Raw genomic sequence first — 13,944 nt, 5'->3', positions numbered from 1 at the left:
GGGGCAGGTTACCGCTGCCTCGTTGAATAATCAATATTGGGGCGGATCAGCGCTCCTCTACTCCAGTATTTACGGTAGCCTTCCTCCTCCAATCCCGCAGCACTTGCTCCTTTTTTCCTGCGGTCACATCTTGTTGCCAGAACTTCATTGAGGCGGTGACGCTGGATTTCCCCGTTAGTCATTCACCGCTCTGCGTCTTTTTCTTTTCGTTTAATTGCGTTTATTTTGCAGAACATCTCGCCGAAGCGCAGGTTGCGGAGTTGCCGCATTTTCTACCCCCTTTTGGTCGCAGCCCATTTTGGAGTCGCTTTCTTGGTGTTTTGTTGCGGACGGTCAAGGAGCACTGATCCATCAGCCCGACGTTAAACCCTCTCGGCTTTAAGGATAAGATTCTTATTTAGAAACGCTTAGCTATATAATCAGGTGAATACTGGCGTTTTGTGCGCACGTCCTTCGGGTACGTTTACCAACCATTTATCATCCAGTCATTATATTCTGTTGTAGCAAGAAAATTCCCGTCCGTGTTCATGCCAGATCTGCAGCGCTTTAGTTTTCCATACCATAGCATGAATCCTTTGTTGGGGGCCAATACGCATCTCCAACAGCATCCCCAGCAGAGCCAAGCACCCGGACACCCAGACTCTCCCTCCGGCCTCCTCCCCGACGTCGTTTTCGGTGTACCGGACCCGACTTCTTTTCTGCTGGGTGAGCAACCCAGCCCGGGGCCTGATCAGCCAGGGCCTGACTTCACTGCACTCTCACAGACCTCACCTTACCTCCACCACAACCACAGCAGCCACTACCAGCACCGCGCTGTGCCGCATCCACCCGCAGCCATGGCTCTCAGAAACGACTTGGGATCCAACATCAGCGTCCTCAAAACTCTCAATCTGAGGTTTAGATGCTTTTTAGCGAAAGTGCATGAATTAGAGCGCAGAAATAAGATCTTAGAAAAGCAGCTGCAACAGGCTCTGGATGCCAACAAGGGCTGTCAAGGTGGATGCTGTGAAAGCATGGGGCATACCCAGGAGGCAGGGGTGCAGACCGGATTTGTGGGGACCATACCGCTCAGACCCGGCTCCCTCCCCTTCCACAACACCAACAACTCAGCCCGGAGGCCTACAACACTGTTCACGGCACCATTCACAACAACCGTCGCACCTGCAACCGCTGACAACTCCAGTTCAACCCAAACAAATACCAGTTGTAACCCAGCCATCACCATCAGCCAGTGCTCTCCCTGCGTAGACTCCCCCGGCTCTGGCTCTAAAACTCTCCCCTACACCAGCGCAGGCCAGGGGGGCTCCACCAACCCTCCTCCACGGTTCCTCCCGGGCACCATCTGGTCCTACAACCACACCCGCAAGTATGGCCCCGGTGCGGAGCGTCTGACCAGCCCAGGAGTGTCCTGGGTGCATCCTGATGGAGTTGGGGTCCAGATTGACACCATCACCCCTGAGATAAGAGCCCTGTATAATGTCCTGGCCAAAGTCAAGAGGGAGAGAGACGAGTATAAACGCAGGTAAATGGAGTTAAACCCTTTTATTAGTTGTTAGTAGTTTTCTTAAGTGTGTGTAATGCTCCACTTTAGAGGAGCGAGCAGAGCTGTAAAGCAGCTGCAGACCAGCTGTCTCCAACAGGAGCAGAGTCAGCACAAAGCCTCTCCATCCATCACCTCCAGCCTGACCCTGCATCCACTTCATGTGTGACCACAGAGGCAGGTGTTGCTGCTAGAAATACACGCAAATAAAATTAACTCGTCACGGGGGGCTAAATATAAAGAAGAATGAAGGTCAAAGCTTAAGAGAGACATGTGAAGATCAGTCTGTGGGACAAATGTTCACTTCAAAGCTCCTGACTCGCCCATGGGGGCCTTTAGTTTACAGGAATATTGGGGAAAACCCATCGTGAAATAGAGCTTTTTGTTAAAACTCTCAAAATAAAAGACGTAATGTTGATGTCATCAAGACAAATCCTGGAGGTGGTCCAGTAAAGCCTCTTATTGAAACAAAACCCAGGATGCTTTAACAGCCCCTGATAGTGATTTTACTGGGATATATGAACATTCACAGCTGTAAGCCTTACAATTTAAATCTATCTAGCTGAAATGATTTGTAGATTATTGATATTATGTTTCAGACACTGGTTCTAGTTACCAATTCTAGCTTCTCAAACAGTAATATTTTGGATGTTCTGTTTCATCTATGTTTCTGTCTCAAGCTATTTGAAGATGCCATTTTTGGGCTCTGGGAAATGTTGTTATTATTTTGTAGACAAAAACAACAACAACAATGAAAATACTCATTTGTTGCTTCCCTAGCATCATGCAACATCTCAAACACAAAACATATCTGAGCCCACACTCACCCCCCTTCTTTATCATCAGTGCACTAATTTACAACAATATATCACCCAATGACATCACCACTTCAAACCTGGACCCCTCTGATTTCCAGTTTGGGGGCGGCAGCTGTCTGTGGTTGCAGACCACTGGAATGGCACAGTGTGATCAGTGTGGATTTCCCCTTTTTAAATTCTTGGAAACAAAAGCCTACATCTTGTAAACTCTTTCAGGAATTTGATGGATATCTGACAGTTGTAGATTATGTATTTGTCCTGAGTGACCTACAGTAGCCCCCATGTCCCAGCACATTCATCATTGAATTCCCTCATATTATGTCCAAATGAGCAGCCATGCATTCTTCACAGAGGAGATCCTGACCACAGTATAGTGGGCTCTTTGTGAAGGACAAAGACTGTACATACTGCCTCCCCTTTATTCCTGTTGTGCTATGTGCCATTGCAACGTAATTTCATTTTGATGCAAATCCAAATGACAAATAAAGTCTGTCTAAGTCTGTCTCTAAGTATGACACAAACTGCCCAACATCACCTTCTCTTTCTCACATAAAACCCACACAGTCTCACACGCTGAACACTTCCTTTCCCATGCCTCTCTTCTCACCCACTGCGCATCCCCCTTTAGCACACTCCACACTGTATCTGCAATGCAGCATGCACTGCAAGCTGTAACTGCTGGATGGGGGCTTGGCTTGCAGAAGGAAGCACTGCTTTCTGCGCGCTCTCACCTTACTGATCAAACGAGCATCTTCTACGACGACAACAACTCGGGTTTCATGACTCAGTTTCTTTCGGATTTAGTATTCCCTAAAGGTCCTGATGTGCCGCAGCATTCTGCATTTCAAACAGCATTCGTATAAGAGGCTACAGACTCTGCAGTGAGTGGATTTCCCCAGGGCACGTGTGTTGTATGAAGTCACAGAATCTGTGATCACATACAGGGTCTGTGCTCACACTTCTAAAGCACAAATTCAAGGGCCAGTCATCTGAGCTGCACCAATGTAGCACACGATTCATCAAACAAATGATTTATTAGTGAGTGAAAAAGCAAATCATTAAATTTACAAATCCCTTTTCCCATTCACACCTGGTTGTTTCATGCAACTTCTATCCAGATTTGTATCTTAATATAATTTAACTAAACTGCATTTACAATATATTATCAGTCAACCAGCCAGATTGAAATCCAGTTACCATTCTTGTGCACATAAAATGAAGATCCAGCACCTGATGTTCAAATTCTGGTGGCATTCCTCCTTTTTTTGTAAGTGATGGCGATTGATTTTAAAGGTGAACTGTGGAGTTCACATTCAGTGTTACTCTCCAAAACTCATTGTGTGTATCCTAGAGCTCTAGCAAACGTGTTGAGTGCATTTCCTTCCTCATGAAACATTTGCAAAGCTGAGTGAGCATTTTAAATACAACATTGTTTACATTCATGTTTACTTACTAGCTGGCCTCTTCTTCCCCGTCTTTGCTGGTGCATTGCTGCATATCTTGGTACGTTACCGCCACCTGTAGATCAGTGGATTAGTGTGAAGCCATGAGCCACTCATAGAAAAACAGTTCCATAGCACTACTAGAGGTCAAAACTCTACAGGGAACCTTTAAATGAGCTAAGTGTCAAGTTAGATTTGTTTTAAGGTAGGAGAAGATTCCTCTTCAGACTGGTATATAAGCTGATAGCAGCTGATAGCAGCTTATTGCAGATATATCGGTAATAGTGTATGCTGTATATCTCAATAACCGTACAACAATGCCAAAGTTGGTTTGAGCTAATTTAGAAACAGTGTCACTATTTGTTTGCATGGTCTCAGGTCCATTTATACCTGCCTTTCTAAACGGGTCTAGAAGATGCATAAATAGACCATGTGTACATAACTGACGAAACCCATGGCCTCTGTGTTCTCTGTCTGCCTGTTTGTTCTCTGTTTACATTAAGACACAGACTAAAAGATTGTTTACTTCTTGTATCCGTGTTAGATGGGAAGAAGAATACACCATGAGGATGGATCTGCAACAGAAAATGACAGACCTACAAGAGGTAAGATTATGTAGGCCTTTGTGTGAGAGTGTGTGTATGTGTGTGACATGGCTGGAGATCAACAATCCACTGAAGGCATCTTTACATTTGGCAGCTTTGCGATCAGTATTACTCATTCTAACAACCAAAATAAATTATTTGGTGTGACACCTTGGCTATCCTAAAAATACCACAAACACATGTCCTGTGAACAACAACCAGTATCAGTGGTTAAACAGCTTAGATGTTTAGTTTTCATTAAACTGGTGAGAGTATAAATACACAGTATGCTGAAGCTGGTAGAGTGGGAGGCAGTAAGCTCTCACCCTGCTGGCGCTGATCATTTTCTTTGTGCAGCATGTGTCATTACTATATTGGTTTAAGTCCTGACTCATACAAAGCTGTTTCAATTGGTTTTCTTTCTCTCTTTGACCCCTGACAATCAACTGATTACAGTGCATGGACTGTTCTCATTTAAAGTTGTAGAAATCATCTATTTTGAATAAAATAGATTTTACTTTTTTCTGACCCTGACATCTAAGCTGTCAAGGTGATTGCCATATTTGTACTTCCTTCCTACAAATGGTTTTGTGTTTTCCTGTGTGTGTGGGCAGGTGTGTGCACGTGTGTACACATTCTGGTGTGTTTGAATACACGTTTACCATTGCCAGGAATCTGCACCTTAACCCGTTTAGCAGACACCACCACATTTACATGAGACCACAAACGGCAAAACACCACTTGAGACTGAAAAAATGCCTGACCAGTATTGTAGCACACATGAATAAGTCATCAAGGAGAAGAGAGAATTATGATGCCATCAGACAAATCTAGCTCCCCAGAAGAGATGCATTTACAATGTCTTTATGTGCTTTTCCGATATAGGCTTTTATTTTGTTGACAATCTCTGCTTAGATAATGTAACCTGTAATTTCCAGTAAAGCCGTGTCAGGCCCTGGCTGTGTGTGGGCATGTAACCACTTACATGTACATGGGTGTGTTCTTTACGGCTTCCTTTTATGTGTGCAGGACCTGCAGGAGAGCGAAGGCTGTCAAGACGAGCTGGCTCTCAGAGTTCAGCAACTGAAGGCAGAGCTGGTTCTCTTCAAAGGCCTCATGAGCAATGTGAGCGCAGCACAACCTAAACAGTCACATACTAGTCAGACATACTCATTGCTGTGCACATTAACAGTAATCATATGTCTCTCTGAGTCTCAATGTATGAACTGGGGGATAATGTTAAATTATGTTATTATTTACTGTTAATGAGAAGCCTCGTATAAAGGGTTCGTCATTTGTAACTGGCTTAAGTGTGACATCTGAAACAAAACTCAATCAGTCACAGTGTCAATGGACCAATTGATGTTTGTTTATCAGTAATAAGCCGTTAACTTAAGGTTGCCATGTTACCACTTAACGCCTGGAAACTGATGATGATTGATGATTAACATTTACACCTGCAGACTTAATGGATTATTAAACCCAAACCCTATATAGATTACTATCATTCACACCTGCATTATTATCCAATAGAAACTGCTTATCGCTAATTTAAAAAGTAATTAGTAACAAATGTATTTACAGCAGTGACTTATTAGCATTTATAAAGCAGTAGATAGCAGTATTTTCCCCTTTTTCTTATCTGATTCCCTCCACCCTCTCTGTAGAATTTGTCAGAATTGGACAGTAAGATACAGGAGAAAGCCATGAAGGTGGACATGGACATCTGCCGCAGGATCGACATCACCGCTCGTCTCTGTGACGTAGCTCAGCAGAGGAACTGTGAAGATGTGATCCAGATGTACCAGGTACTAGGCAGCTAATGTTCTCATCTCTGGTTCTTTTATTTGTTAACAAATCCACAGAGTCCTGTATATTTGTCCTGTATATTAATAGTGGCGGTCTGAATCCTAATTATATCGCTGCAGGTTCCTAACAACCAATCATCCCTAAACTGCCGCCGGAAACAAACTCCCCTGTCCTTCAATGGCAGCGAGTGTGAAGAACCTGTCAGCACCTCTGAAAGTGATGGGGGCGTGGTCAAAGATGAAGAGCATTGTGGCTCATCAGCCAATCAGATCAATGAGGAGATGCAGAGGATGCTGAACCAACTGTGAGTGGTCTGACTTTGACATATGATGAGTATAATGTTCGTGTCCTTCAGTTCTGATATTTTCAATGTGTGTGCGTTTATGTTTTTATGAAAAGGCGGGAATGTGAGTTTGAGGATGATTGCGACAGCCTGGCCTGGGAGGAGACCGAGGAGACGCTGCTTCTTTGGGAGGACTTCCCAGGATGCACTCTTCCTCCTGACCCTACCCACCCACCAGGAGAGGTAGGCTGTGGTCAAACGGCTTTTTTTACTATGAGAGAAATGGACCTTGACCTAAATACTTTAAAACAAAGGCAACACCTAGTCAACGTAATGCAATCCAATACTACAGCGGTGTCCACACCTGATAATAACTCCCAGCTGTTCCCATGTCTGTATTTATTTAAGTCTGTGAACTAATTGTCTCACCATAACTAACCCTTGTATTGGATTCCACACTGTAAAATTTCAGTCGCAATTTTTAGTCTGCAAGGATGACCTTTGCCAAAATCTGTGTTTTGAATATGTTAGCAATGAGAAGGAAATCACCTTTAACACTTCTGGTATAATAAGCAACTCCCGATATGCCCACCATGTTTGTTTTTCTATTACCTTTATAAACCAGTCATACCTGGCCTTCAGATGCAGTAAACATCATATTCAGTCAGTGCTTTTTTTTTTTATGTAATTCTCAGAGCGAAGGACACAGAGAAAGCATAAATTGTTTCACTTGCCATCCTGAAGGCAGCTGCATATGTGTTGATATTGTTGGTTCAAATTTCAAGGAAGCTTTTAAAGTTCTGACGTCATGAGTGGAGTTGATTTGCAGTCCAATCCACTGACCTTCACAGCTCTACTGTGGCAGTGCCGTTTAAGGACAAAACACTGCACACACACACACACACACACACACAGACAGACAGACAGATGCAGAGTCTGGCCTCTATTGGTGTACAGTGTGTTTGTTTCCAAGAAATGCATGTAGGTATTTGTTTTCATTCAGCGGCTGTGTGGTGTTTGAACGGTCTGCTGTCCACTCTGCATTAGTCAGTGAAATTTGAGCTGATGGGAGCATAAAGCCAGCTGTGCTTTGATAGTCGTGTAACATCACTTAGTGTCTGATGATGATTAGCACACAAACACATGTTCAGCTAAATGTTGCTACATTTCACATGTATGTTCAGATCAGATCATAGATTCAAAACTTCCCCCTTCTCTCTTTCTCTCTAGCAGGAGGACTGTCTGGAAAAGGTGATTAATGACACTGAATGCCTTTTCAAGTCCCGAGAGAAGGAATACCAAGAGACAATTGACCAGATTGAGGTCAGACTTTTGCGCCGTGTATTTAAATTACAAATATGTAATCATTTCTCTGTTAGTATATGTTGCCTGTTTTTTTTTTTTTTTTTTATGCTTTGTGTTTTTCTTCGTGTTTATTCTCACGTCCTTTGCATTGTGAGATTCAATTACCACAGCTTTTCCTATGCCTCACGCATGCACACAGGGAGTGCAGTGAGAAGATTTACTGAAGAAGAATGACTCAACATTAAGTGATGCAGTTTTCTGGTTGTTTTTAATTCAATTCAATTCAATTTATTGTCCACAAGGGGGAAATTCATGTCCACATCACTGCACCTGCAGGCAACACCATACGCTCAACAAAGAAACACGCTATCCACAATTAACAAATCTACAGAATAAACAAAACAAAAACAAATAATAGATGACAGGTTACACACTCAGCGCGCCCCTTTGTTTAAAGCAGCAATAGCTGCAGGGATCAGGCTTTTCCCATAGCGAGCTTTCTTGCACCTCAGTGTTCGGTACCTCCGTCTAGAAGGCAGTGAGGTGAGATATTGATTGAGTGGGTGTGTAATGTCCAGTTCTATTGTTTAGTTCTGTGAGATTGGGTGTGGGGAGTCCGATTATCTTGGCCGCTGTGTTGGTGATGCGTGTGATTAGTCCGTCTTGTAATGGTGCATCATGTTGCTTTGATAGATTCCTCAATCAAGGTTCAAGAGCTCCTTAATGCATTTGTTCTTCCCGTTTTCTTGTTATAAAGCATTGCACTGTGTATCTTTTTATCTCATATGTGTAATCAAACATCTGTAAAAATGATTCTTTACTTGGACATAAAAGAGTTTCATAAAGCTGTGTGAAGCTTGGCAGTAATTGGCCAGGCACATGGCTGGCACCTCATAGTTGTGCAGAAGTTTTTTTATGGTGAACACATATACAGCATTTGTAATTTAACACTTGGAATATGTCTGACTGCATGTTTTCTGACTTCAGCTGGAACTGGCCACAGCAAAGAGTGACATGAACAGACATCTACACGAGTACATGGAGATGTGCTCGATGAAGAGAGGCCTCGATGTTCAGATGGAGACCTGCAGGAGACTCATCACGCAGACTGGAGACAGGTGACAAACACACGCGCGCGCACACACACACACACACACACACACACACACACACACACACACACACACACACAAAAAAAAAGGGATGTGAATCCCCACCACTGAGGCCGATTCGATACACATCTCGATACGCTGCCAGCGATACGATACATTAACGATACAGTGGAGCCCCCTGCCGATACGATGCGATACGATTCACATCTGTTCACGATGCGATGCGATGCGATGCGATTCATTAATGATTTGACAACGATTTGACTTTATACAATGCGATTCGGTTCGATACGATTCAACACAATACAAATAATTTACAAGCCCACATCTGGTTTCTAATGTATTTGATACTTGATTGTTTTCTATAAAGCAAACCAATAAATCCAACTTAAAAAGAAGATGCAATTCAATATGGTACAGACAGAGGATTGTTTTATTCCTAATAAACACTAAATCATAAACAAAAAATATTTTTATGTGTTTTTAATCTCATTCTCTTCTTATACAATACTAAATGTGTTGTATTCGGGCAATTTTTTTTGGCCTCTTAATAAAAAAACAAAACAAACACCTTTTCTCAGGTCCTTTTACTAATAGTGTTCTCTGTCTGTAATTTCACAATGTTTTATAAAACGCTTATAAAACTTCAACATCAACAATGTGCATTGTGCAAATAACTTCATCACAGTGCAATGCCCATACTACTGCCTGCCAGACTGATGTGCTTGAGCTGACACTCTTCTAGTTGAATTAAAATAAAAACAGATAATATTTTTTTTTTTAAAAAGGGGTTTAATTTGGCACAATGTAATGACAAAGGTCAATGGTGCTTGCAAATGCATGCAAACGGTGCAGGTTTCAGGCCTTCGTTGGTTGTTTGGCTGCGAACAACAAAGATAATATAAAATGATCGTATACAAATGTGTTGAAACTGCTGTTTGAATATTTGTGGAGTATGATGCAGTATTATCTACTATAAGGGAAAATATTTTCTAAATATTGCGGTTTCTTGTAGTATTTGTACAGCCCCAAGCCAACTTGAGTTTAAGACCTCTTCCCTACATTATTTAGTAAGCAGTATACAATCGTTTAATGAAGGGTCTGTAACACAAGTAGTAAGTGAAGTAGTAAATAAATATTATACAATTAAACTGTGGAACCCACTTTTCTTTTTCCGGTACCACATAAAAAAGAAGAAAAAAGTTTGTGTTTCTGTCTCTCACAGTAACTCTGCAGCACCTGCGTCCACTGAGGAGAGTGACCAGAGAGAGAGCGACAGGTCTTCAGCATCTCCACCTTCTTCCTCGAGCGCTGGGAGATCTTGACACTTCCTCACCTCAGCAGCGATGGGGGCTGTGGTCATTTGACCTCCACTGCATACAGCTACAGTACCACACCAACGCAATACACACCTGTAACTATGGCAACACCATGTTTACATGTGAACCTCTTCATTTACTGAGTCACACACTGTTTATCCTTCCGGCTGTCCACGCAAAGCAGCTTTGGTCTGAGGAGACTTTGAGCACTGGAACTGTGAGTTGAGTAGCACAGCTGGACTTTTGTCATTATTACTCCATGCAGATGTCACTGCCCTGCAGAGGGGAGAGGTCTTCTTGTAGTTGGACCCTGTCAGCTTGTGTTTGACAGCAGTAGTTAAGAAAGTGAATTGTATAATGGATTGTCCTGTAAAGAGTCAGAAGGTTGCATATTCACAATTTATTGTAAGTAAATGGCTGATGTCCCTGTTGTGTGATGAGGCATTACAGTGCTGCAGGCTACAGGAAAACATAGCATGACTTATTCACTCCACACATAATAAGAAAAACACGTTATAACCTGGGCATCTGAAGCTAATCAAGGAAATACCTATTGTATGGTCACTTAAAGTTCACTCCACACAAATGGACAGACTGATAATTTACCTTCTACTAGTAAACAAACCACAACAAAAAACAGACAGCAGGATAGTTTGAGTTGTGCCGGAGTTAATTGAGTGTATTTCGGAGTTTGGTATTGATAATAAGGAGCTTGAGCCTTTAAAGTCTAATAAGATGTCATAATTCAGCATTTTACTGCCTTACAGCTGCAGATTCTGATCTTGCTTTGTATCTGTATACTAACAGATTTAACCACTGGCAAAGCAAACCTTAAGTCCTAAATAAATCAACACATCTGTGCTTTAGCTAAATATAAAGTGGAAAAATCATTAAAAACATTAGGCGTTTGTATAATGGAGCAGCAGAGTTATTTCTAATGGACCAGTATAAATGAGGTTCGATTATTTATGTGCTGTCAATGAATTGGATTCAAACTGGATTTTATGGGAGAAATCCACCAGTTTAACAATGTAGCCATGTTATCCATTGCTCCACTTCTACACCAGTTCCTAAATGTTGCATTAAATCTACAAATAAATGGCCAAAATAGCTCATCATTCACAATGTATCCACTGCAGTTGCAATACATTTTAACAGTACATAAAACATTGGCTGTAAGCATCAATAATGTAATGTTCAACAAGACCAACATGGTGACCCTCGTACACAGAGAATAGGCACGTAGAAGAAGCATTTTAAGGAAAGTAAGGAACATCAACGAGGTTTCAACATTTCATAACAACAACAAAAAAAAAACCATTCTGTTAATGGTGCTTCGTAAGAAACTTAAAGGTGTGTGAGAGGTAGGCATGTTTTAAATGTAGCCATAGTCTCCGTCCTGTGCAGGTAAGATTTAGTCTGCACCCTCTTGAAGCTTATGAATGAAGAGTGTTGGCTCTTGATTCTGCTCTTGGTGTCATTGACACTCAGTACTGTATGAATGCTATATAATGCTTAGTTTAGAGTCGGGTCCCGTTTGTTTTCGAGCTGCATGGTTGAGCAGAATCGCTGTAAGGATACGAAAAGAAGAACAAAAGGATAAGTTAGCCGCTGAGTGCCAAAATAAAACGGTCAGATTATGAATCAACAGGAAATTGCTGGAAATAAAAGAATGACTAAATATAGCTGCCAAAGCTATGTCACCAAGGTGCTTGATGTATATATAACTAGACCTATTTTTGAGCCTGTAAACGTTTGCACATAGAAAGGAAGAGCAAAGCAAAAATGTATATGAAACAATCAGCACTATTACTTGTAAAACGTGACAAAAAATGTTGACACGCTGGAAATAGAAAACTATATTTCTTCTATCCATATTTCTTCATCTTTTACATGTTGCAGGTGGGGTAGTAGAATAATAAATTAACACGAACACATACCTCATTTTTACTTTATTTATGTTTTTATGTCCACATTTAGCCATGAACTTTGACTCCGACACTCTTCTACAGTAAAACATATATAGCAAACTGCTGGAAATCGTCACTGTTAGGGGAGTGCCCCCTACCATCACTGCTCTGTTATCAGACACTGTTGTCTAAATATAGTCCTGGCTGTAGTTTTCCTCTCTGTGGTTGAACCAGGTAAGCTGTGTTTCTTCTGCTTCTACTGTGACTTGCACTTCAACTCAAACTTTGTTTGAGAAATACAGACAGTAGGAGGACATAATTGAAGCTTATATAAACTCATGCATGTGTGGCTGTTGGAATCAGCTGAATGCTAAACACAGTATTTCACTACTGTTTGAATACAGAAGGAGGATGTCAGAGATGCACTGTGTGAGACATAAAACATACCATTTCCCTTTGTATAGGTTTACTTTGTCGCACTGAGTGAGTCTCTATGTATGCATGTGCCAGTGTGTATGTTTTTTGGGCGTTATGTCTGTATAGTGAGTGTTTTTAAAAAGACTTTTACTGGGGCAAATGTACAACACGAAGAAGAAGGAAACAGTCCAATTTGTTTACCTTTACAAGAGAAATTTGAGATGTCTTTTGACAATAATCACCTCAAAAATTGTAGATATTTAAATCAAATGACAATGGAGTTCTTTTTTCCATTGGTACACTTTCTTTATGAGTGTATGGGGTTGCCAAAAAAAGTCAATTTAAAAATAACTCAAGTTTAAAAAAAAAAAGAATACAACTACTGAAATGCAAATGCTTTAGTGAAATGACTGTATGATGGCTTTGATAATATATGTGTAAAGGAAATATAGCTTTGAATATATACTTGTGTTCAAGGACTGCAGATGAAGATTGTCCACAGTCACACACCGGAAAATAAACTTCTAGAAGCTTTGAATTAAGATATAATAACCGGATTGCTCTATTTAGCTTTTCAATGGAAACAATGGTGGTTGATGACAAAAACATTTTTTTTTGTCAATTCTGTCATGTCTTTATGAAGGAGAAAGCCTTGCCTCAAAATATGTTGATTCAGTTTATGTCTCATAACTATTTGATGGTAATCCTGAGTATTGATTGAGTATTCCAGATGTGTGTGTGACTATGCAGCTTTAAATATCAAGAGTATCAGTAGTAATCTAGCTTCACTGCAGAGCTACAGTATGTAATGTGTCAAGAGAGACTGAAAGAATAAAAGATGCAATTGAGCAACAAGATTATGTGTCTATATTAGTTATTTGTGTGTGTTTCCATTCAATATTTCCTATGCGCCTTGGAAAATGAGTAAATGTGAGTACCACAAATAAACTGTCCATTGTGTTCAGTTTGTGATGGAAATCTCACAATGAGATATCTCAAAATGTAGGCGAATAAAACTACAACTATCTGCAGAGGTGGAGACTAAGTATATTTACGCAAGTACTCTACTTGATTTTGATGCAAAAACTAAATTACTCAGAGGGTAAATAACTTAAAAATCCCTAAACAACTGATTAAAAAATTGTGTAGCATAAAATTGTTAAAACTAGCTCCACCTTGACCAGCTACAAAACAATAATACATCAGTCACATGGACTACTCTGCTGCAGTATATTTCATAATACTTACTACTTCCACCACTGACTATCTGCATTGTGAGATACCACTCAGAGTAAATATTGTTTTCTTTCTTGTTTGGAATTTGTCTTGACCGTTCCTTGACCTAGGGAGAATTAAATCTAGGAAATGGAATTAAAAGTGCTTGAATATTTTTCTAAAAACCAAC

The 13,944-nt window shown here is 41.0% G+C and overlaps 1 protein-coding gene across 2 annotated transcripts; it reads left to right on the top strand.

Annotated features, from left to right (window-relative positions):
• Window positions 1-100: 100 nt before the first annotated feature.
• iffo1b (intermediate filament family orphan 1b) lies at window positions 101-13,396 on the top strand. 2 transcript variants are annotated; one of them, XM_051406062.1, is made up of 9 exons: window positions 101-1,522; window positions 4,345-4,405; window positions 5,414-5,509; window positions 6,052-6,192; window positions 6,313-6,497; window positions 6,593-6,719; window positions 7,710-7,799; window positions 8,769-8,899; window positions 10,119-13,396. In XM_051406062.1, exons 1-9 carry the CDS (start codon window positions 528-530, stop codon window positions 10,216-10,218), a joined length of 1,926 nt encoding a protein of 641 aa, XP_051262022.1. In that variant the 5' UTR covers window positions 101-527; the 3' UTR covers window positions 10,219-13,396. The 2 variants fall into 2 exon arrangements, with proteins under 2 accessions (XP_051262022.1, XP_051262020.1); XM_051406060.1 differs by having other exon boundaries at window positions 102-1,522; window positions 7,707-7,799.
• The last annotated feature ends 548 nt before the right edge of the window (window positions 13,397-13,944 follow it).

Source organism: Dicentrarchus labrax, unplaced genomic scaffold (assembly GCF_905237075.1).
Source record: "Dicentrarchus labrax unplaced genomic scaffold, dlabrax2021, whole genome shotgun sequence".
Taxonomy (NCBI): domain Eukaryota; kingdom Metazoa; phylum Chordata; class Actinopteri; family Moronidae; genus Dicentrarchus; species Dicentrarchus labrax.
This window is presented reverse-complemented; position numbering and strand designations above follow the sequence as displayed.

What these genes read in the sequence shown, in the direction of transcription:
- iffo1b (XM_051406060.1), top strand. Translation starts at nt 528, where the DNA reads ATGCCAGATCTGCAGCGCTTTAGTTTTCCATACCATAGCATGAATCCT. An exon ending in ATGTGATCCAGATGTACCAG is followed by an intron (nt 6,193 to 6,312) that starts GTACTAGGCAGC and finishes ATATCGCTGCAG; the next exon opens with GTTCCTAACAACCAATCATC. An exon ending in CAGAGGATGCTGAACCAACT is followed by an intron (nt 6,498 to 6,592) that starts GTGAGTGGTCTG and finishes TTTTATGAAAAG; the next exon opens with GCGGGAATGTGAGTTTGAGG.